This window comes from Salmo salar, chromosome 17 (genome assembly GCF_965601325.2).
Source record: "Salmo salar chromosome 17, fSalSal1, whole genome shotgun sequence".
In the NCBI taxonomy this organism is placed as follows: domain Eukaryota; kingdom Metazoa; phylum Chordata; class Actinopteri; order Salmoniformes; family Salmonidae; genus Salmo; species Salmo salar.
Window position 1 is genome coordinate 78362113 of NC_138307.1, and position 25708 is coordinate 78387820.

Here is a 25708-nt window from a genome sequence, read left to right on the forward strand (position 1 = left end):
AATCCACCGTTAGTTATAGAGACTTAACCACTGCCTGTATCCACAGTTAGTTATAGAGACTTAACCACTGCCTGAATCCACAGTTAGTTATAGAGACTGAACCACTGCCTGAATCCACCGTTAGTTATAGAGACTTAACCACTGCCTGTATCCACAGTTAGTTATAGAGACTTAACCACTGCCTGTATCCACAGTTAGTTACAGAGACTGAACCACTGCCTGAATCCACCGTTAGTTATAGAGACTTAACCACTGCCTGTATCCACAGTTAGTTATAGAGACTTAACCACTGCCTGTATCCACAGTTAGTTACAGAGACTGAACCACTGCCTGTATCCACAGTTAGTTACAGAGACTGAACCACTGCCTGAATCCACCGTTAGTTATAGAGACTTAACCACTGCCTGAATCCACCGTTAGTTACAGAGACTTAACCACTGCCTGAATCCACCGTTAGTTACAGAGACTGAACCACTGCCTGAATCCACCGTTAGTTATAGAGACTGAACCACTGCCTGTATCCACAGTTAGTTACAGAGACTGAACCACTGCCTGAATCCACCGTTAGTTATAGAGACTGAACCACTGCCTGAATCCACCGTTAGTTATAGAGACTGAACCACTGCCTGTATCCACAGTTAGTTATAGTGACTTAACCACTGCCTGTATCCACAGTTAGTTATAGAGACTGAACCACTGCCTGAATCCACCGTTAGTTATAGAGACTGAACCACTGCCTGAATCCACAGTTAGTTACAGAGACTGAACCACTGCCTGAATCCACCGTTAGTTATAGAGACTGAACCACTGCCTGTATCCACAGTTAGTTACAGAGACTGAACCACTGCCTGAATCCACAGCTAGTTACAGAGACTGAACCACTGCCTGAATCCACCGTTAGTTATAGAGACTGAACCACTGCCTGAATCCACCGTTAGTTATAGAGACTGAACCACTGCCTGAATCCACCGTTAGTTATAGAGACTGAACCACTGCCTGAATCCACCATTAGTTATAGAGACTGAACCACTGCCTGAATCCACAGTTAGTTATAGAGACTTAACCACTGCCTGTATCCACAGTTAGTTACAGAGACTGAACCACTGCCTGAATCCACAGTTAGTTACAGAGACTGAACCACTGCCTGAATCCACAGTTAGTTATAGAGACTGAACCACTGCCTGAATCCACAGTTAGATACAGAGACTGAACCACTGCCTGAATCCACAGTTAGTTATAGAGACTTAACCACTGCCTGTATCCACAGTTAGTTACAGAGACTGAACCACTGCCTGAATCCACAGTTAGTTACAGAGACTGAACCACTGCCTGAATCCACAGTTAGTTATAGAGACTGAACCACTGCCTGAATCCACAGTTAGTTACAGAGACTGAACCACTGCCTGAATCCACAGTTAGTTATAGAGACTGAACCACTGCCTGAATCCACAGTTAGTTACAGAGACTGAACCACTGCCTGAATCCACAGTTAGTTACAGAGACTGAACCACTGCCTGAATCCACAGTTAGTTACAGAGACTGAACCACTGCCTGAATCCACAGTTAGTTACAGAGACTGAACCACTGCCTGAATCCACCGTTAGTTATAGAGACTGAACCACTGCCTGAATCCACAGTTAGTTATAGAGACTGAACCACTGCCTGAATCCACAGTTAGTTATAGAGACTGAACCACTGCCTGAATCCACAGTTAGTTATAGAGACTTAACCACTGCCTGAATCCACAGTTAGTTATAGAGACTGAACCACTGCCTGAATCCACCGTTAGTTATAGAGACTTAACCACTGCCTGAATCCACAGTTAGTTATAGAGACTGAACCACTGCCTGAATCCACAGTTAGTTATAGAGACTGAACCACTGCCTGAATCCACAGTTAGTTACAGAGACTGAACCACTGCCTGAATCCACCGTTAGTTATAGAGACTGAACCACTGCCTGAATCCACAGTTAGTTATAGAGACTGAACCACTGCCTGAATCCACCGTTAGTTATAGAGACTGAACCACTGCCTGTATCCACAGTTAGTTATAGAGACTGAACCACTGCCTGAATCCACCGTTAGTTATAGAGACTGAACCACTGCCTGTATCCACAGTTAGTTATAGAGACTGAACCACTGCCTGTATCCACCGTTAGTTATAGAGACTGAACCACTGCCTGTATCCACAGTTAGTTATAGAGACTGAACCACTGCCTGTATCCACCGTTAGTTATAGAGACTGAACCACTGCCTGAATCCACCGTTAGTTATAGAGACTGAACCACTGCCTGAATCCACCGTTAGTTATAGAGACTGAACCACTGCCTGAATCCACAGTTAGTTATAGTGACTTAACCACTGCCTGAATCCACCGTTAGTTATAGAGACTGAACCACTGCCTGTATCCACAGTTAGTTATAGAGACTTAACCACTGCCTGAATCCACAGTTAGTTATAGAGACTGAACCACTGCCTGAATCCACAGTTAGTTATAGAGACTGAACCACTGCCTGAATCCACAGTTAGTTATAGAGACTGAACCACTGCCTGAATCCACAGTTAGTTATAGAGACTGAACCACTGCCTGAATCCACAGTTAGTTATAGAGACTTAACCACTGCCTGAATCCACCGTTAGTTATAGAGACTGAACCACTGCCTGTATCCACAGTTAGTTATAGAGACTTAACCACTGCCTGAATCCACAGTTAGTTATAGAGACTGAACCACTGCCTGAATCCACAGTTAGTTATAGAGACTGAACCACTGCCTGAATCCACAGTTAGTTATAGAGACTGAACCACTGCCTGAATCCACAGTTAGTTATAGAGACTGAACCACTGCCTGAATCCACAGTTAGTTATAGAGACTGAACCACTGCCTGAATCCACAGTTAGTTATAGAGACTGAACCACTGCCTGAATCCACAGTTAGTTATAGAGACTGAACCACTGCCTGAATCCACAGTTAGTTATAGAGACTGAACCACTGCCTGAATCCACAGTTAGTTATAGAGACTGAACCACTGCCTGAATCCACAGTTAGTTATAGAGACTGAACCACTGCCTGAATCCACCGTTAGTTATAGAGACTGAACCACTGCCTGAATCCACAGTTAGTTATAGAGACTTAACCACTGCCTGAATCCACAGCTAGTTATAGAGACTGAACCACTGCCTGAATCCACAGTTAGTTATAGAGACTGAACCACTGCCTGAATCCACAGTTAGTTATAGAGACTGAACCACTGCCTGAATCCACAGTTAGTTATAGAGACTGAACCACTGCCTGAATCCACAGTTAGTTATAGAGACTGAACCACTGCCTGAATCCACAGCTAGTTATAGAGACTGAACCACTGCCTGTATCCACAGTTAGTTATAGAGACTGAACCACTGCCTGAATCCACAGTTAGTTATAGAGACTGAACCACTGCCTGAATCCACCGTTAGTTATAGAGACTGAACCACTGCCTGAATCCACTGTTAGTTATAGAGACTTAACCACTGCCTGTATCCACAGTTAGTTATAGAGACTTAACCACTGCCTGAATCCACAGTTAGTTATAGAGACTTAACCACTGCCCAAATCCACAGTTAGTTATAGAGACTGAACCACTGCCTGAATCCACCGTTAGTTATAGAGACTGAACCACTGCCTGAATCCACAGTTAGTTATAGAGACTGAACCACTGCCTGAATCCACCGTTAGTTATAGAGACTGAACCACTGCCTGAATCCACCGTTAGTTATAGAGACTGAACCACTGCCTGAATCCACAGTTAGTTATAGAGACTGAACCACTGCCTGTATCCACAGTTAGTTATAGAGACTGAACCACTGCCTGAATCCACCGTTAGTTATAGAGACTGAACCACTGCCTGAATCCACCGTTAGTTATAGAGACTGAACCACTGCCTGAATCCACAGTTAGTTATAGAGACTGAACCACTGCCTGAATCCACAGTTAGTTATAGAGACTGAACCACTGCCTGAATCCACCGTTAGTTATAGAGACTGAACCACTGCCTGAATCCACCGTTAGTTATAGAGACTGAACCACTGCCTGAATCCACAGTTAGTTACAGAGACTGAACCACTGCCTGAATCCACCGTTAGTTATAGAGACTGAACCACTGCCTGAATCCACCGTTAGTTATAGAGACTGAACCACTGCCTGTATCCACAGTTAGTTATAGAGACTGAACCACTGCCTGAATCCACAGCTAGTTATAGAGACTGAACCACTGCCTGTATCCACAGTTAGTTATAGAGACTGAACCACTGCCTGTATCCACAGTTAGTTACAGAGACTTAACCACTGCCTGAATCCACCGTTAGTTATAGAGACTGAACCACTGCCTGAATCCACAGTTAGTTACAGAGACTGAACCACTGCCTGAATCCACCGTTAGTTATAGAGACTGAACCACTGCCTGAATCCACCGTTAGTTATAGAGACTGAACCACTGCCTGTATCCACAGTTAGTTATAGAGACTGAACCACTGCCTGAATCCACAGCTAGTTATAGAGACTGAACCACTGCCTGTATCCACAGTTAGTTATAGAGACTGAACCACTGCCTGAATCCACAGTTAGTTATAGAGACTGAACCACTGCCTGAATCCACAGTTAGTTATAGAGACTGAACCACTGCCTGAATCCACAGTTAGTTACAGAGACTGAACCACTGCCTGAATCCACCGTTAGTTATAGAGACTGAACCACTGCCTGAATCCACCGTTAGTTATAGAGACTGAACCACTGCCTGTATCCACAGTTAGTTATAGAGACTGAACCACTGCCTGAATCCACAGCTAGTTATAGAGACTGAACCACTGCCTGTATCCACAGTTAGTTATAGAGACTGAACCACTGCCTGAATCCACAGTTAGTTATAGAGACTGAACCACTGCCTGAATCCACAGTTAGTTATAGAGACTGAACCACTGCCTGTATCCACAGTTAGTTATAGAGACTGAACCACTGCCTGCCTGGTTTATACTGAACTTGACATTTCCAGGCCGATTTGATTTCTTATTCCTTTCATCTCCCTCTCTTTCTCCGCCCTCCGGAGTGACCTGAGGTTTTCAAAAGAACCGATGGAGGAGGAAGCACTGGTCTCAGCCTGTCTCCCTGCCCACCCTCCCTGTCTAAGAGCTGGGGATGTGTTTAGGAAGGAGTCTGTCTCTGTGTGTCTGTGTGTTAAGCTAAAAGCGTTAATACCTTCCAAAACAAACACAGCACTGTTGACATTCATCACCACAGAGAAAGAATCACAGAGCTCACAGAAAGACTCACAGTTCAGAGGAGAGGCCAGGAGCATTATAGTCTTGACAGTCATTTCACCCTCAAGACTAATGCTATTCAGAGAGAGATAGAGAGGAAGAGAGGGAGAATGGAGCAAGGACAGAGAGATAGAGAGGGTGTGAAAGGCAGAGAGGACAGAGAGAGAGGGTGTGAAAGGCAGAGAGGACAGAGAGAGAGGGTGTGAAAGGCAGAGAGGACAGAGAGAGAGTGAAAGGCAGAGAGGACAGAGAGAGAGGGTGTGAAAGGCAGAGAGGACAGAGAGAGTGAAAGGCAGAGAGGACAGAGAGAGAGGGTGTGAAAGGCAGAGAGGACAGAGAGAGAGAGAGAGTGTGAAAGGCAGAGAGGACAGAGAGAGAGAGGGTGTGAAAGGTAGAGAGAGAGAGAGAGGGTGGAAAGGCAGAGAGGACACAGAGAGAGAGGGTGTGAAAGGCAGAGAGGACACAGAGAGAGAGGGTGTGAAAGGCAGAGAGGACAGAGAGAGAGAGGGTGTGAAAGGCAGAGAGCACAGAGAGAGAGAGGGTGTGTGAACGGCAGAGAGGACAAAGGTGTGCTGTGTTTTGCGGCGATGCCCTTTGACACATCCAGGTGGTTATTAATGCCCCCACCGGCTTATCACTCTCCCATCCCTCTTTCTCTCTCATCCCTCCATCCCTCTTTCTCTCCCATCCCTCCTTCTCTCTCATCCCTCCATCCCTCTTTCTCTCCCATCCCTCTTTCTCTCTCATCCCTCCATCCCTCTTTCTCTCCCATCCCTCTTTCTCTCTCATCCCTCCATCCCTCTTTCTCTCCCATCCCTCTTTCTCTCTCATCCCTCCATCCCTCTTTCTCTCCCATCCCTCTTTCTCTCTCTCTCCTTCTGTCCGGAAGAACTGACACTTGGGAAAAGTACTGCACTATATAGGGAATAGGATACCGATTGGGATGAAGCCACCGCGCCTCTTTCTCTCTCTCTCTCTCTCTCTCTCTCTCTCTCTCTCTAACCCTCCTCTCCACTATTAAAAATAAACGGTGTACAATCCAAATCACACCCTATTCCCTTTATCCCTGCACTACTACCAGAGCTCTATGGACCTGGTCAAAGGCAATGCACTATATAGGGAATAGGGTGCCATTTGGGATGCAGTAGGTGTGTGTGTCTGGTAAAAGGTCAATCTGCCTCGTGGTACCAGTACAGGAGGTCATCTGAATCTGGAGGTCTGTTGAACATGTGGTGGTCTTTAAGTAGACTGCCTCGTGGTACCAGTACAGGAGGTGATCTGAATCTGGAGGTCTGTTGAACATGTGGTGGTCTTTAAGTAGACTGCCTCGTGGTACCAGTACAGGAGGTCATCTGAATCTGGAGGTCTGTTGAACATGTGGTGGTCTTTAAGTAGACTGCCTCGTGGTACCAGTACAGGAGGTCATCTGAATCTGGAGGTCTGTTGAACATGTGGTGGTCTTTAAGTAGACTGCCTCGTGGTACCAGTACAGGAGGTCATCTGAATCTGGAGGTCTGTTGAACATGTGGTGGTCTTTAAGTAGACTGCCTCGTGGTACCAGTACAGGAGGTCATCTGAATCTGGAGGTCTGTTGAACATGTGGTGGTCTTTAAGTAGACTGCCTCGTGGTACCAGTACAGGAGGTCATCTGAATCTGGAGGTCTGTTGAACATGTGGTGGTCTTTAAGTAGACTGCCTCGTGGTACCAGTACAGGAGGTGATCTGAATCTGGAGGTCTGTTGAACATGTGGTGGTCTTTAAGTAGACTGCCTCGTGGTACCAGTACAGGAGGTCATCTGAATCTGGAGGTCTGTTGAACATGTGGTGGTCTTTAAGTAGACTGCCTCGTGGTACCAGTACAGGAGGTCATCTGAATCTGGAGGTCTGTTGAACATGTGGTGGTCTTTAAGTAGACTGCCTCGTGGTACCAGTACAGGAGGTGATCTGAATCTGGAGGTCTGTTGAACATGTGGTGGTCTTTAAGTAGACTGCCTCGTGGTACCAGTACAGGAGGTGATCTGAATCTGGAGGTCTGTTGAACATGTGGTGGTCTTTAAGTAGACTGCCTCGTGGTACCAGTACAGGAGGTCATCTGAATCTGGAGGTCTGTTGAACATGTGGTGGTCTTTAAGTAGACTGCCTCGTGGTACCAGTACAGGAGGTCATCTGAATCTGGAGGTCTGTTGAACATGTGGTGGTCTTTAAGTAGGCTGCAGGATTTATTTCAACTGTTTACAGTCTTACAGGCCCTCTCTCACTGGTTATGGGAGTGCCTTTGTGTGTGTGTGTGTGTGTGTGTGTGTGTGTGTGTGTGTGTGTGTGTGTGTGTGTGTGTGTGTGTGTGTGTGTGTGTGTGTGTGTGTGTGTGTGTGTGTGTGTGTGTGTCTAGAGTTCCACAGAGGTCATGGGGTCAAGGCCTGGGGAGAATAGGGTGCTGCTGAGGGTCCCTGTGGGGCCGTATAGGAGAGAAGGGAAGGGTGTGTCTGTGTGTGTGTGTGTGTGTGTGTGTGTGTGTGTGTGTGTGTGTGTGTGTGTGTGCGTTGTGTGTCAGACTGGGTGTGTGACACGTGCATGTATCCATGTATGTGTGTGTGTGTGTGTGTGTGTGACGGGGGCACCATTTGGTAAGGATAGAGGAGATTACATCTAATCCATTAGCTCAGGGGGTTTTGGGTTTGCAACCTGGCCAATGAGCCTCAACCCGTATCTGATACTTTGACAGAGCGCCTTGAACCCCCATGTAAGATTATGGGCTCAGTAGGTTTGAGTGACAAGGGTTTTTCTCTGTGTTATTGTTGTCGTCCGGCCCAGACGGAAGACGGGATGAGAGGGATGGGTGAACAGGGTGTGGCGCGGTCCGTTTCATCTGTTTTCATCTCTCTGTTCTCCCGGGTGTCTCTAACTTCCTTTCTCTTCCCTGAAATCTCTCTCTTCTCTCAGTAACTAGCTGGCTGTTCTGCCAGGCTTGTCCTGCCAGGGATTTGTCTTGCATGGACGGGCCGGGAGGGAGGGAGGGAGGGATGGAGGGAGCAGGGGGCCAGGGAGGGAGGGAGGGAGGGAGCGGGGGCCCAGGGAGTGAGGAGGGGATGGAGGGGGCCGGGAGGGAGGGAGGGAGGGAGCGGGGGGCCAGGGAGTGAGGAGGGGATGGAGGGGGCCGGGAGGGAGGGAGGGAGGGAGCGGGGGGCCAGGGAGTGAGGAGGGGATGGAGGGGGCCGGGAGGGAGGGAGGGAGGGAGCGGGGGGCCAGGGAGTGAGGAGGGGATGGAGGGGGCCGGGAGGGAGGGAGGGAGGGAGGGAGGGAGCGGGGGGCCAGGGAGTGAGGAGGGGATGGAGGGGGCCGGGAGGGAGGGAGGGAGCGGGGGGCCAGGGAGTGAGGAGGGGATGGAGGGGGCCGGGAGGGACCAGGGCCTTTTGTGGAAGTGACAGGGGCGTATCTGGGAAGTCACAGCCCGATGGACCCCTTAGCCGTCTGGGCTCCGTGACAGGGAAACGGGGAGAGACAAGGGGAGAGACATGGAGGAGAGACAGGGGGAAACGGGGGGAGACAGTGACACTAGCTGAGTGTGTGAGGGAGGTTGCACCGTTCCAGTCTCGTGGGCTCAGTGTCTCTCTGCCACACACATCAAAAACGGAGCGGAGCTGTCTGACACACACACACACACACACACACACACACACACACACACACACACAGTCTTGTGCAGCTAACCTTGTGGGGACATACAATTCAGTCCCATTCAAAATCCTATTTTCCTTAACCCCTAACCTGTACCCTAACCTTAACCCTAACCTTAACCCAAAAACCTAACATTAACCCTAAACCTTAGCTCCTAACCCTAACCCTAAAACTAACCCCAGCTCCTAACCCTAACCCTAAAACGAACCCTAGCTCCTAACCCTAAACCTAAAACTAACCTAGCTCCTAACCCTAACCCTAAAACTAACCCTAGCTCCTAACCCTAAACCTAAAACTAACCTAGCTCCTAACCCTAACCCTAAAACGAACCCTAGCTCCTAACCCTAAACCTAAAACTAACCTAGCTCCTAACCTAACCCTAAAACTAACCCTAGCTCCTAACCCTAGACCTAATTCTAACCTTAACCCTAAACTCCCTAGAAATAGCGTTTGACCTTGTGAGGACCAACAAAATGTCCCCAGTTTGTCAAATTTTTGTTTGTTTACTATTCTATTCACGTCCACACACACACACACACCTGGCAAAGCAGGTTTGGGGTCTCTGCACTTTGGAATGTAAGTCACACTTCCCATCACTCTCTTTGTGAGAAACAAGAGTTCAGAAGCGATGCTGAATATTACAATTCTCATCTTGAAACGTTGATAGCAGTGAACGTGTCACTGGAATGACCAATATTGTTCTGCTGCTAACACTTGTTCTTTTTTACTCCTTGATAGTCCCCCTTTCTCCCCCCTTTCTCCCCCCTCCTCTATTCTCTCTCTTATCTCCTCACCTTTGGGGGGTTTATTTACTTACCCCTCCTCCTCCCACCTTTCACCCTGTCTGAGCTGGCCCTATTGTGCCTGACCTGGGAAGCATGCCCTCGACATGGAAGGATGACTTGTGTGTGTGTGTGTGTGTGTGTGTGTGTGTGTGTGTGTGTGTGTGTGTGTGTGTGTGTGTTGTGTGTGTGTGTGTGTGTGTGTGTGTGTGTGTGTGTGTGTGTGTGTGTGTGTGTGTGTGTGTGTGTGTGTGTGTGTGTGTGTGTGTGTGTGTGAGGTCAGCTCCAGTGTAGATGCACCCAGCAGGTTAAACAGCTGTAAGGACAGGAGACTCTATAACTATGGCCAACACAGCCCTCCCTGACACACAGACCATTATAACCCTATTAGACCCTGCAATTAACTCATCAGTCAAGAGGAGAATGGAAACATTAGCTTGAAAGCCCCTGAGTCAAGTATGCTTCTCATTTAACCAGGTCTGCATATATGACGGTGTACGGTAAGTGCTTTAGGTTTACTTCACTAGATCTTTTTATAATGAAGGTGGCTAAGATAAGTTGAGCTTCTGAAAGGCCCCTATGAATCCTAATGTTAGACCCACTCTGACCCAGTTTACTATGAGTAATGGGGGATAGAATGCTGGAGAAGGCTCCAGACTTCTAGAAAGGTCAGGGGTCATATCCTGGATTGCAGGGTGCAGAGTGGTATCCCTGCTGGGTAGTAGGAGGGGTGAGGGGTGAGAGGGACAGGGTGAGAGTTGAGAGAGAAGGGGTGAGAGAAGACTTTGGCTAAAAGGCATACAGCTAATGTCAGAATTGATCAGAATTTACTTTTCGTAGCGGGTTAGGAGAACTTACGTAGCGGGTTAGGAGAACTTACGTAGCGGGTTAGGAGAACTTACGTAGCGGGTTAGGAGAACTTACGTAGCGGGTTAGGAGAACTTACGTAGCGGGTTAGGAGAACTTACGTAGCGGGTTAGGAGAACTTACGTAGCGGGTTAGGAGAACTTACGTAGCGGGTTAGGAGAACTTACGTAGCCGGTTAGGAGAACTTACGTAGCGGGTTAGGAGAAGTTACGTAGCGGGTTAGGAGAACTTACGTAGCGGGTTAGGAGAACTTACGTAGCGGGTTAGGAGAACTTACGTAGCGGGTTAGGAGAACTTACGTAGCGGGTTAGGAGAACTTACGTAGCCGGTTAGGAGAAGTTACGTAGCGGGTTAGGACAATTAACGTAGCAGGTTAGGATAATTAGGTCAAGGTTAGGAAAAGGGTTAGCTAAAATGCTAAAATAAAATCTACTTTTGACGTCAATTTGACATAAGCCATATACAAACTAGCCATGATCGTGACAAAAGGGTGAGAAGGATTTGTGTTACACTTTGTGTTGAGTTAGAGGCCTTGGATAGCCTCAAGCAGTGAAGCCACAGGTATGAATGGGAGTTATTGCCCCCTTGTGGTTCAGAATGTAATAACCAGTTCCGTTTAAGGATACCAGAGAGAGAACCTGGATTTGCAGGTGCACAGTCATCCAGGTGTGGGATTTGACAGGCTGTTGGGGGAAAGGTGTTAGAAAGGTATCAGGTATCTCTCTGTCTCTTTCCGTCTCTTTCTGGGTAAACAAACAGGTATGCGGAGGGGGGGGGGGGGGGGGGGCAGAGGTATTTCTGTGCTCCACTTCTCTTCCTTTACAAAATAATGCAGGGAAGCTATATGGAGAGAAGCTATATGGAGAGAAGCTATATGGAGAGAAGCTATATGGAGAGAAGCTATATGGAGAGAAGCTATATGGAGAGAAGCTATATGGAGAGAAGCTATATGGAGAGAAGCTATATGGAGGGAAGCTATATGGAGAGAAGCTATATGGAGGGAAGCTATATGGAGAGAAGCTATATGGAGGGAAGCTATATGGAGAGAAGCTATATGGAGGCAAGCTATTTGGAGGGAAGCTATATGGAGGGAAGCTATATGGAGGGAAGCTATATGGAGGGAAGCTATATGGAGAGAAGCTATATGGATAGAAGCTATATGGAGGGAAGCTATATGGAGAGAAGCTATATGGAGGGAAGCTATATGGAGAGAAGCTATATGGAGAGAAGCTATATGGACGGAAGCTATATGGAGAGAAGCTATATGGAGGGAAGCTATATGGAGAGAAGCTATATGGAGGGAAGCTATTTGGAGGGAAGCTATATGGAGAGAAGCTATATGGAGGGAAGCTATATGGAGAGAAGCTATATGGAGGGAAGCTATATGGAGAGAAGCTATATGGAGGGAAGCTATATGGAGAGAAGCTATATGGAGGGAAGCTATATGGAGAGAAGCTATATGGAGAGAAGCTATATGGAGAGAAGCTATATGGAGGGAAGCTACATGGAGTGAAGCTATATGGAGGGAAGCTATATGGAGAGAAGCTATATGGAGGGAAGCTATATGGAGGGAAGCTATATGGAGAGAAGCTATATGGAGAGAAGCTATATGGAGTGAAGATATATGGAGAGAAGCTATATGGAGAGAGAGAATGAGAGGGAGACAGCAAAAGAGAGGCAGGGAAAGAGAAAGAGAAGGAGAAAGGGAGAGAGCGAAAGAGAAAGAGCAAAACAGAGCAAAAAGAGGTGATGAAGGGGTGCTTTGATGTCATCATGCCCAGTGGTTAAGGTCATTGGACCCACAGGACACTGCACAGACACAAAGACCTCTAAATAGTCTCCCACTCCCTCTCTCCCTCACTTCTCTCTTCTCCTCTCCTCTCTTTTTTCTCTCTCACTTCTCTGTCCCTTTCTCTTTCTCACTTGAGGAGCCTGTCTCTGGAATTTATTCATAAGCTTTGCTTTTGTGTCGGACATTTGGTTCACTGCTTGATCACATGGACACGTTTCTAAACACACGTGTGTGTGACTACCGGTCAGTCCTCCAGCCCCAGCAGGAGGCTGCTACACCCTTTGTGTTTCCTCTGTTCTCCACTAGTTTAATGTCACCAGTCGTCCTCTCTGTTCTCCACTAGTTTAATGTCACCAGTCGTCCTCTCTGTTCTCCACTAGTTTAATGTCACCAGTCGTCCTCTCTGTTTTCCACTAGTTTAATGTCACCAGTCGTCCTCTCTGTTCTCCACTAGTTTAATGTCACCAGTCGTCCTCTCTGTTCTCCACTAGTTTAATGTCACCAGTCGTCCTCTCTGTTCTCCACTAGTTTAATGTCACCAGTCGTCCTCTCTGTTTTCCACTAGTTTAATGTCACCAGTCGTCCTCTCTGTTCTCCACTAGTTTAATGTCACCAGTCGTCCTCTCTGTTCTCCACTAGTTTAATGTCACCAGTCGTCCTCTCTGTTCTCCACTAGTTTAATGTCACCAGTCGTCCTCTCTGTTCTCCACTAGTTTAATGTCACCAGTCGTCCTCTCTGTTCTCCACTAGTTTAATGTCACCAGTCGTCCTCTCTGTTCTCCACTAGTTTAACGTCACCAGTCGTCCTCTCTGTTCTCCACTAGTTTAATATCACCAGTCGTCCTCTCTGTTCTCCACTAGTTTAATGTCACCAGTCGTCCTCTCTGTTCTCCACTAGTTTAATGTCACCAGTCGTCCTCTCTGTTCTCCACTAGTTTAATGTCACCAGTCGTCCTCTCTGTTCTCCACTAGTTTAATGTCACCAGTCGTCCTCTCTGTTCTCCACTAGTTTAATGTCACCAGTCGTCCTCTCTGTTCTCCACTAGTTTAATGTCACCAGTCGTCCTCTCTGTTCTCCACTAGTTTAATGTCACCAGTCGTCCTCTCTGTTCTCCACTAGTTTAATGTCACCAGTCGTCCTCTCTGTTTTCCACTAGTTTAATGTCACCAGTCGTCCTCTCTGTTCTCCACTAGTTTAATGTCACCAGTCGTCCTCTCTGTTCTCCACTAGTTTAATGTCACCAGTCGTCCTCTCTGTTCTCCACTAGTTTAATGTCACCAGTCGTCCTCTCTGTTCTCCACTAGTTTAATGTCACCAGTCGTCCTCTCTGTTCTCCACTAGTTTAATGTCACCAGTCGGCCTCTCTGTTTTCCACTAGTTTAATGTCACCAGTCGTCCTCTCTGTTCTCCACTAGTTTAATGTCACCAGTCGTCCTCTCTGTTCTCCACTAGTTTAATGTCACCAGTCGTCCTCTCTGTTCTCCACTAGTTTAATGTCACCAGTCGTCCTCTCTGTTTTCCACTAGTTTAATGTCACCAGTCGTCCTCTCTGTTCTCCACTAGTTTAATGTCACCAGTCGTCCTCTCTGTTCTCCACTAGTTTAATGTCACCAGTCGTCCTCTCTGTTCTCCACTAGTTTAATGTCACCAGTCGTCCTCTCTGTTCTCCACTAGTTTAATGTCACCAGTCGTCCTCTCTGTTTTCCACTAGTTTAATGTCACCAGTCGTCCTCTCTGTTCTCCACTAGTTTAATGTCACCAGTCGTCCTCTCTGTTCTCCACTAGTTTAACGTCACCAGTCGTCCTCTCTGTTCTCCACTAGTTTAACGTCACCAGTCGTCCTCTCTGTTCTCCACTAGTTTAATGTCACCAGTCGTCCTCTCTGTTCTCCACTAGTTTAATGTCACCAGTCGTCCTCTCTGTTTTCCACTAGTTTAATGTCACCAGTCGTCCTCTCTGTTCTCCACTAGTTTAATGTCACCAGTCGTCCTCTCTGTTCTCCACTAGTTTAATGTCACCAGTCGTCCTCTCTGTTCTCCACTAGTTTAATGTCACCAGTCGTCCTCTCTGTTCTCCACTAGTTTAATGTCACCAGTCGTCCTCTCTGTTCTCCACTAGTTTAATGTCACCAGTCGTCCTCTCTGTTCTCCACTAGTTTAATGTCACCAGTCGTCCTCTCTGTTCTCCACTAGTTTAATGTCACCAGTCGTCCTCTCTGTTCTCCACTAGTTTAATGTCACCAGTCGTCCTCTCTGTTCTCCACTAGTTTAATGTCACCAGTCGTCCTCTCTGTTTTCCACTAGTTTAATGTCACCAGTCGTCCTCTCTGTTCTCCACTAGTTTAATGTCACCAGTCGTCCTCTCTGTTTTCCACTAGTTTAATGTCACCAGTCGTCCTCTCTGTTCTCCACTAGTTTAATGTCACCAGTCGTCCTCTCTGTTTTCCACTAGTTTAATGTCACCAGTCGTCCTCTCTGTTCTCCACTAGTTTAATGTCACCAGTCGTCCTCTCTGTTCTCCACTAGTTTAATGTCACCAGTCGTCCTCTCTGTTCTCCACTAGTTTAATGTCACCAGTCGTCCTCTCTGTTCTCCACTAGTTTAATGTCACCAGTCGTCCTCTCTGTTCTCCACTAGTTTAATGTCACCAGTCGTCCTCTCTGTTTTCCACTAGTTTAATGTCACCAGTCGTCCTCTCTGTTCTCCACTAGTTTAATGTCACCAGTCGTCCTCTCTGTTTTCCACTAGTTTAATGTCACCAGTCGTCCTCTCTGTTCTCCACTAGTTTAATGTCACCAGTCGTCCTCTCTGTTCTCCACTAGTTTAATGTCACCAGTCGTCCTCTCTGTTTTCCACTAGTTTAATGTCACCAGTCGTCCTCTCTGTTCTCCACTAGTTTAATGTCACCAGTCGTCCTCTCTGTTCTCCACTAGTTTAATGTCACCAGTCGTCCTCTCTGTTTTCCACTAGTTTAATGTCACCAGTCGTCCTCTCTGTTCTCCACTAGTTTAATGTCACCAGTCGTCCTCTCTGTTTTCCACTAGTTTAATATCACCAGTCGTCCTCTCTGTTCTCCACTAGTTTAACATCACTCCTCAGATGAGTGCTTGTAAATAACAGCAACACCCAAAGATGTCATGCTTGTAAAGTTAGTAACTGTGATTTTTAAAGACAGTCTGTTGCTTTTAAGTCATGCTTATTTACTTTAGTCATGCTTAAGAGAATGTGTGTGTGTGTGTGTGTGTGTGTGTGTGTGTGTGTGTGTGTGTGTGTGTGTGTGTGTGTGTGTGTGTGTGTCTTGTGCTTCAGACATTTCCTCTCAGGGCCATATCTAATGGTCAGTGGCTGTTTGAACTCTCTCCCCACCTTCACCTTGATTCCAAAGTCTCTACGTATAGTGTGGAATTGTCTGACTAGTTTGGAGAGTAGGTACATTTCCTCTGCTGGTTCTGTGTGCTATTTTAAAGTCAACTGTTTGTTTAGTTCAGGTTGTGGTATTGAACCAGCTGGGAGCTTCTCTGTGTAGGTCAGCAGGAAGCTTTTAGTCCACTAAACTAAACATTTGTTATGTATTTTAGGACCGAATCTCCATTCTCCATTCCCCATTCTCCATTCCCCCCCATTGTTTCCCAAAACACTCCCCCTGGCTGCCTCTCTGTTAGACAAGAGAGTGTAAAGTGAAACACCCTGGGGCTCTCTCTCTGGCAGTGCTCTGCTGTGTTAGGAGGGAGAGTCACTCTCAGGATGTCATGTTTTAATTCAGCCACTAGAGGGCAGCTGTGTCGCACCAATCTACCAGAAAGCAACCAAACTCCACACAGTCAGAATGCATGCTTAATAAGTGGCAGGAAGTGCAAAAACGCAGGTTAATGAACAGAGTTTTCAAGCTCTTCATGTGTAATGTATTTGAAGTATTCTTGGACCATTACTAATCTCCCTCTCTCTCCTCTCCCAGTCGGTGTATAACCTGGCCAACGTGGCGTGTAAGTGTCATGGCGTGTCCGGTTCCTGCAGTCTGAAGACGTGCTGGCTCCAGCTGGCAGACTTCCGCCGCGTCGGAGAGTTTCTGAAGGAGAAGTACGACAGCGCCGCCGCCATGCGCATCGGACGCAAAGGAAAACTGGAGCAGGTAGATAAACGCTTCAACGTCCCGACCCCCGAGGATCTGGTCTACACCGACCAGAGCCCAGACTACTGTCTGAAGAACGACACCACTGGCTCCATGGGAACCCTGGGGAGACTCTGTAACAAGACGTCAGAGGGGATGGATGGGTGTGAACTCATGTGCTGCGGGAGAGGATACGACCAGTTCAAGACCTATAAGCATGAGAGATGTCACTGCAAGTTTCACTGGTGTTGTTATGTCAAGTGTAAGAGGTGCACTTCACTGGTGGATCAATTTGTCTGCAAGTAGCGAAGGAAGGGAGGGAGTCTGGACGATGGATGGACAGACGGACAGTTCCACATGGGGAAGGGAGGGAGTCTGGACGATGGATGGACGGACGGACAGTTCCACATAGGGAAGGGAGGGAGTCTGGACGATGGGGAAGGGAGGGGCTGGAATGGAAGGACATGTAGCCTATGAGGGGTGTAAGATTATATAACAATAATAAATAAATAAAAATAAATCATGAAATATATAAATAAAGTAAACAAATGCGTTGCTAGTAATTGAATGAGACTTTTATATGACTCAAGCTGCCTGAGGGAGGACTTGACCGACAAGCAGGCGAATGCAAAACAGAAAGGCTGTTCATTTTGTTTGTTGTCTACTGGTCGGCCATTTGCTTCCTCTCCCCTTCACAACTGTCCCCTGATTGGTGGCTCGTGCAGTGACGGACAGGAAGTGATGTCACCAGTATCCTTGTTCCCTGGTTGGTGGAATGGGAGGGGGAGACTGGATAGACTCCTCTTACTTTACAGACTCTTCAAAACGAGAGAGCGAGGAAGTCAGAGAGAGAGAGGGAGAGAGAGAGGGAGAGAGAGGGGAAGAGAGAGAGAGAGGGAGAGAGCGAGAGAGCGGGAGAGAGGGAGAGAGAGAGAGAGAGAGAAAGAGAGGGAGAGAGAGAGAGAGGGAGACTAGAAAGGGATGGATCCCAATGAACTGTGCCAAAGCTCCTTTCACCTCCTCTTCCACTCACTCCTCTCTTCTCCACCCTTCCCACCATGGGTTGTTTCTGCATTCTGTTTCATGTCTCACCCTCTTTTCATCACCCTTATTTCACCACCCTCTTACCATCACCCTGCTAGAGCTTAGAAACCACCGGTCCAAGCCAAAGGACACCACCTCACACATGAACTGTTGAGTTTGGAACTCTGTAACCATGGAATGACAGCATGGGTTCAGATCATTTACCCACCAGACATCATGTTGACCTCTAGCCTGGAAGACAGGACAGCTCATGACTTTGGGCACAGAAAGCAAACATAGCTCTGTGTAACTTATAGGGACCATGTGAGTCCCAGAGGACAAGAAGAACAAGAGTTGTGTTGATTGAAGGGAGGAGGACTCTGAGACCTTGGCTGGACATATTGGAATAAGAGAAGAGAGAGAGAGGAAACATCTGCGTCCTTCTACAATACATAGGCCTCTCACTCTACCTTTAAATGAATGCTGTTTTATCATCTAACAGCATCATTACATTGTCATGGACTGGATTACTGGTCACTGGCCCGTGGCCCCTAACTGTTCAATAACAGACTGCTGTATCTCTCTCTATTTAACAGATGGGCCACAGCTATCATGACCATACCAATAGCCATCTCTAAGCCAATGTCATGAAATTCACACAGCTACCAAGCTTTGTTAGGAGGATGTAACACATGTGTTATAGAGTTAAAATGTGTGTCTGGGAATGAATTCTAAAAAGCAGAAGAAAGCGAACGGAGGAACTCGGAGGACTGCAAATTATTATAGTGGGGATAAGGTACATAGAAATAGTTGTCCATCAAAAATTATATTTTATTAATAATTACTTTTTCATTTTATACTTCATATATGTATTGTTTTGATGATCCTGTCTTTTGACACGGAGGCTTTGGTTTCGTCCTATTCCCTATGTAGTGCACTACTTTTTGCCAGAGTCCTATGGTCCCCGGTCAAAAGTAGTGCACTCCCTAGGGTTCCTTCCTGCTTGGAATGTCTATTGTCCAATCTCTGCCAAACGCTGCCCACTCTTCAGCCAATGACAGACAAGCCTTTCCTTTGTCATCCAATGAGTGTTGTGGCAAAGTACTACTCATGTAAATATCAGCAGACCTTATCCTTATATGCAGATAATGACACTTTTACAACATACAGACTCCAGGTCTCTCAGAGTGTATTCTTGTCTATATTATTCTCTGTCATCATTGTCGTGATGCGATCCATTAATATTCTCCATGTGTATATTGTATTATCCCCCCACTTCAAAACAGTCATATTAAACCAATAATAGTGATGATTATAATAAGTAGAAGTGTTTTCCTCTTTCCTAATCCTCTCATGATGCTCTTCTTGTGACAGGGAGGCTGAAGAGGTCTACTGTGTCTTCATTTATTTCCCTCTTCTTCCATACTGCTGTGTGCGTGCGTGTGTGTGTGTGTGTGTGTGTGTGTGTGTGTGTGTGTGTGTGTGTGTGTGTGTGTGTGTGTGTGTGTGTGTGTGTGTGTGTGTGTGTGTGTGTGTGTGTGGCCTCTCATTATCAATAATGTTTTATGACACATTAAAGCAATACCCATATACTTAGTCATTGTGCTAACGCTAGTTAGCATTGGCTCACAAAACTACCTCTAACTTCCTTCATACTGGACACAGAGACATACAAACAGTATCCATGAGTTCATCTGACTCTAGGGAAGTAGTTAAAGTGCCCCAGTGCCAAAATCCCCAAGTATCTTGAGTGGGAAAAATACTACCAATAGCCATTCATAATATAGCAAGCAATACATTATGCTTAGAACTAATGTAAACAAAAGACAGAGTAGCAGCGCAGCAGCAGGCGTATGCTGTAGCACATGGCTATCCTAGCCTAGCATCTCCTCTCCTCTGTATTAGTCATGGCTAACCTAGCCTAGCGTCTCCTCTCCTCTGTAGGAGTAGTAGTGTCAGACCTAGCCTAGCGTCTCCTCTCCTCTGTGGGAGTAGTAGCATCAAACCTAGCCTAGCGTCTCCCCTCCTCTGTAGGAGTAGTACTGTCAGACCTAGCCTAGCGTCTCCTCTCCTCTGTAGGAGTAGTAGTGTCAGACCTAGCCTAGCATCTCCTCTCCTCTGTGGGAGTAGTAGCATCAAACCTAGCCTAGCGTCTCCCCTCCTCTGTAGGAGTAGTACTGTCAGACCTAGCCTAGCGTCTCCTCTCCTCTGTAGTAGTACTGTCAGACCTAGCCTAGCGTCTCCTCTCCTCTGTAGTAGTAGTGTCAGACCTAGCCTAGCATCTCCTCTCCTCTGTAGGAGTAGTAGTGTCAGATTGTGACAGTAGATTAGGAACACTAGAACGGTGTAAAGGACGACCAGCACACTGCTCTCAGATAATCTTGATAATCACAGATTAGACAACTGTTATTATGACACAGCAGCCACACTCCACACCCCCTGCCATCACACCAGCTACTGTACCCCTGTATAGGACCATACATACTACACTGTTATAGCCACACCCCCATACATACTACACTGTTATAGCCTCACCCCCTGCCATCACACTAGCTACTGTACCCCTGTATAGGACCATACATACTACACTGTTATAGCCTCACCCCCATACATACTACACTGTTATAGCCTCACCCCCTGCCATCACACTAGCTACTGTACCCCTGTATAGGGCCATTCATACTACACTGTTATAGCCTCACCCCCTGCCATCACACTAGCTACTGTACCCCTGTATAGGGCCATTCATACTACACTGTTATAGCCTCACCCCCTGCCATCACACTAGCTACTGTACCCCTGTATAGGACCATACATACTACACTGTTATAGACACACCCCCATACATACTACACTGTTATAGCCTCACCCCCTGCCATCACACTAGCTACTGTACCCCTGTATAGGACCATACATACTACACTGTTATAGCCTCACCCCCTGCCATCACACTAGCTACTGTACCCCTGTATAGGACCATACATACTACACTGTTAAAGACACACCCCCATACATACTACACTGTTATAGCCACACCACCATACATACTACACTGTTATAGCCTCACCCCCTGCCATCACACTAGCTACTGTACCCCTGTATAGGACCATACATACTACACTGTTAAAGACACAGCCCCATACATACTACACTGTTAAAGACACACCCCCATACATACTACACTGTTATAGCCACACCACCATACATACTACACTGTTATAGCCTCACCCCCTGCCATCACACTAGCTACTGTACCCCTGTATAGGACCATACATACTACACTGTTATAGACAGACCCCCTGCCATCACACTAGCTACTGTACCCCTGTATAGGGCCATACATACTACAGTGTTATAGACACACCCCCATACATACTACACTGTTATAGCCACACCCCCATACATACTACACTGTTATAGCCACACCCCCATACATACTACACTGTTATAGCCACACCCCCATACATACTACACTGTTATAGCCTCACCCCCATACATACTACACTGTTATAGCCTCACCCCCATACATACTACACTGTTATAGCCTCACCCCCTGCCATCACACTAGCTACTGTACCCCTGTATAGGACCATACATACTACACTGTTATAGCCTCACCCCATACATACTACACTGTTATAGCCACACCACCATACATACTACACTGTTATAGCCTCACCCCCTGCCATCACACTAGCTACTGTACCCCTGTATAGGACCATACATACTACACTGTTATAGCCTCACCCCCATACATACTACACTGTTATAGCCTCACCCCCTGCCATCACACTAGCTACTGTACCCCTGTATAGGACCATACATACTACACTGTTATAGCCACACCCCCATACATACTACACTGTTATAGCCTCACCCCCTGCCATCACACTAGCTACTGTACCCCTGTATAGGACCATACATACTACACTGTTATAGCCTCACCCCCATACATACTACACTGTTATAGCCTCAGCCCCTGCCATCACACTAGCTACTGTACCCCTGTATAGGACCATACATACTACACTGTTATAGCCTCACCCCCTGCCATCACACTAGCTACTGTACCCCTGTATAGGACCATACATACTACACTGTTATAGCCTCACCCCCATACATACTACACTGTTATAGCCTCACCCCCTGCCATCACACTAGCTACTGTACCCCTGTATAGGACCATACATACTACACTGTTATAGCCTCACCCCCTGCCATCACACTAGCTACTGTACCCCTGTATAGGACCATACATACTACACTGTTATAGCCTCACCCCCATACATACTACACTGTTATAGCCTCACCCCCTGCCATCACACTGGCTACTGTACCCCTGTATAGGGCCATTCATACTACACTGTTATAGCCACACCCCCTGCCATCACACTAGCTACTGTACCCCTGTATAGGACCATACATACTACACTGTTATAGCCTCACCCCCTGCCATCACACTAGCTACTGTACCCCTGTATAGGACCATACATACTACACTGTTATAGCCACACCCCATACATACTACACTGTTATAGCCTCACCCCCTGCCATCACACTAGCTACTGTACCCCTGTATAGGACCATACATACTACACTGTTATAGCCTCACCCCCATACATACTACACTGTTATAGCCACACCCCCATACATACTACACTGTTATAGCCACACCCCCATACATACTACACTGTTATAGCCTCACCCTCTGCCATCACAATATCTAGTTCAAGTTTATTATGTAAAACATCATTGCATAACAATATGAAATGAGATGCTGTTTACCTGATGAGGACCACAGTGCCTTCAGAAAGCATTCACAGCCCACATGTTGGGCTGTGGATTAAATATGTTTTTTCTCACTCATCTACACACAATACGCCATAGTGACAACGTTTTTAGAAATGTTTGCTTATTTATTGAAAATTAAATAGAGAAATATCTAATTTACATACAGGACCAGTCAAAAGTTTGGACACACCTACTCATTCAAGGGTTTTTGTTTATTTTTACTATTTTCTACATTGTATAATAATAGTGAAGACATCAAAACTATGAAATAACACATATGGAATCATGTAGCAACCAAAAAAGTGTTAAACAAAACAAAATATATTTTATATTTGAGATTCTTCAAAATAGCCACCCTTTGCCTTGATTACAGCTTTGCACACTCTTGGCATTCTCTCAACCAGCTTCACCTGGAATGCTTTTCCAAATGTCTTGAATGATTTCCCACATATGCTGAGCACTTGTTGACTGCTTTTCCTTCACTCTGCGGTCCAACTCATCCCAAATCATCTCAATTCGGTTGAGGTCAGGTAATTGTGGAGACCAGGTCATCTGATGCAGCACTCAATCACTCTCCATCTTGGTCAAATAGCCCTTACAGCCTGGAGGTGTTTCGGGTCATTGTCCTGTTGAAAAACAAATGATAGTCCGACTAAGTGCAAACCAGATGGGATATCACTGCAGAATGCTGTGGTAGCCATGCTGGTTAAGTGTTGCTATTTGTTTTGACCCTGTGTTGAATAGTACTAAGGCACTTCTTGAGATTTTCCAGGACCTGGGAGTCAGATCGGGCCTCCTTAGAAGATTTGGTGGGATTATAGAGGACAGCAGACACAATGCAGTTAATGCCACGTGGTAGGAGACATGGTCTCAGCCAAGTCCACAAACGCTCAACGCTGTCGTCCTCAAAGTCCAGTAAACGCTTGTGAAGGATGCTGTGCATTATGCATGGCTACACCCCCACCACATGAGGTTACTGTGTCCTTTCTATGCAGACTACATCCTTGAAGACTGACTATTGAGTCTGGGATATCTTCGTTTAACCAGGACTCGGTCACAGCAACAATGGCAGTCTCGTCAGTCACAGTGGTAAAAGCTCCTCTACCTTGTGTCTTAAGGATCTCATGTTACACAAGAGAAAGTTGGGAAGCAAAGTCTTTACAGACATTTGATGGGGCATCTGTGTGCTCCACACCAGAGTGCAGGGTAGACTAGACTATGAAGTCAACAGGACTATGAGGCTTGTGCTGCTTTACGGGGTCACGAGTCAGGACAGGTATTCTAAGCCCTGTTTTCTTCCCTCCTCTACAAGCCTTTGGCTGTCCCAAAAGGCCAGACTGTGCAAGAGTCCATTTAAGATTCCCAAAAGAGCTGCTGTTAGTTTTTGCATTGCTCAAACTCAAATAACATTTTTAGTGAGCATGAAATCTATACAGCATTAAGATACATGATAATGATAATACACACAGGAAATGCAAGTATTCACGGAATATCAAACAATTATAAAACAGGTAACACTTATAAACTCAGCAAAAAAGAAACATCCTCTCACTGTCAACTGTGTTTATTTTCAGCAAACGTAACATGTGTAAATATTTGTATGAACATAAGATTCAACAACAGAGACATAAACTGATCAAGTTCCACAGACATGTGACTAACAGAAATGGAATAATGTGTCCCTGAACAAAGGGGGGGGGGGGAGGGGGGGTCAAAATCAAAAGTAACAGTCAGTATCTGGTGCATTAAGGACTGCAGTGCATCTCCTCCTCATAGACTGCACCAGATTTGCCAGTTATTGCTGTGAGATGTTACCCCACTCTTCCACAAAGGCACCTGCAAGTTCCTGGATATTTCTGGGGGGGAATGGCCCTAGCCCTCACCCTCTGATCCAACAGGTGCCAGGCGTGTTCAATGGGATTGAGATCCGGGCTCGTCGCTGGCCATGGCAGAACACTGACATTCCTGTCTTGCAGGAAATCACGCACAGAACGAGCAGTATGGCTGGTGGCATTGTCATGCTGGAGGGTCATGTCAGGATGAGCCTGCAGGAAGGGTACCACATGAGGGAGGAGGATGTCTTCCCTGTAACGCATAGCGTTGAGATGGCCTGCAATGACAACAAGCTCAGTCCGATGATGCTGTGACACACCGCCTCAGACCATGACGGACCCTCCACCTCCAAATCGATCCCGCCCCAAAGTACAGGCCTCAGTGTAAAGCTCATTTCTTTGATGATAAATGTGAATCCAACCATCACCCCTGGTGAGACAAAACCGTGACTCGTCAGTGGAGAGCACTTTTTACCAGTCCTGTCTGGTCCAGCGACGGTGGGTTTGTGCCCATAGGCAACGTTCATGCCGGTGATGTCTGGTGAGGACCTGCCTTACAACAGGCCTAAAAGCCCTCAGTCCAGCCTCTCTCAGCCTATTGCGGACAGTCTGAGCACTGATGGAGGGATTGTGGGTTCCCGGTGTAACTCGGGCAGTTGTTGTTGCCACCGTCCTGTCCCACAGGTGTGATGTTCGGATGTACCGATCCTGTGCAGGTGTTGTTACACGTAGTCTGCCACTGCGAGGACGATCAGCTGTCCGTCCTGTCTCCCTGTAGCTCTGGCTTTGGCGTCTCACGGTACGGACATTGCAATTTATTACTCTGGCCACATCTGCAGTCCTCACGCCTCCTTGCAGCATGCCTAAGGCACGTTCACGCAGATGAGCAGGGACCCTGGGCATCTTCTTTTTGGTGTTTTTCAGAGTCAGTAGAAATGCCTCTTTAGTGTCCTAATTTTTCATAACTGTGATCTTAATTGCCTACCGTCTGTAAACTGTTAGTGTCTAAAATATATTCACCCCAACCAGTTACAATACTGGGTGGGGTGAATATATTTTATATGACATACATGATTTTTTGTTAACTAGTAAATAGTAGCCTACAGCAAAGTGTGTTTAAATCATTTCTAACTTGTTAACAATTTTGGCTGTTAGTTTTTGCTACCATGTGGGGTTTAGCTTGCTTGAGCCTGCTAACTGAGGAGTGTTAATTCAACTGTTTCCATACATGTTTCATTTTAAAACATTTATCTTACAAAGGAGATGTTTAATCTTATTGCTTAACTATTTATCTGTACATGGAATTGTATTTGTTTTTTTTTACTCATTTTTTTCTAATCTTTACAGGAAAATGCCACGGGCACTATCTGATGTGTGGAGTCATTTCACTGCAGCTAATGTAGAAAAAAATTCTGTGTACATTTGCAAATACTGTGCCAAAGCATATGTGAAAAATGCAACAAATATGCAGAATCATCTGGCCAAGTGCATAAAGTTCCATCAGCGCTCACAACAAGCAACCTCTGACTAAAGTCCCTCCACTTCTAT

At 46.4% G+C, this 25708-nt stretch overlaps 1 protein-coding gene across 2 annotated transcripts in view; it reads left to right on the forward strand.

Annotated features, from left to right (window-relative positions):
* Nucleotides 1-18858, forward strand: part of LOC106609811 (protein Wnt-5b) — a 223050-nt gene extending 204192 nt beyond the window's left edge. For both annotated transcript variants that reach the window (XM_082964204.1, XM_082964203.1), the window contains one exon: nucleotides 16362-18858. In XM_082964204.1, the coding sequence (XP_082820330.1) occupies nucleotides 16362-16820 (459 nt within the window). In that variant the 3' untranslated portion in view covers nucleotides 16821-18858. The remainder of the gene's footprint in view (nucleotides 1-16361) is intronic.
* Nucleotides 18859-25708: the final 6850 nt, after the last annotated feature.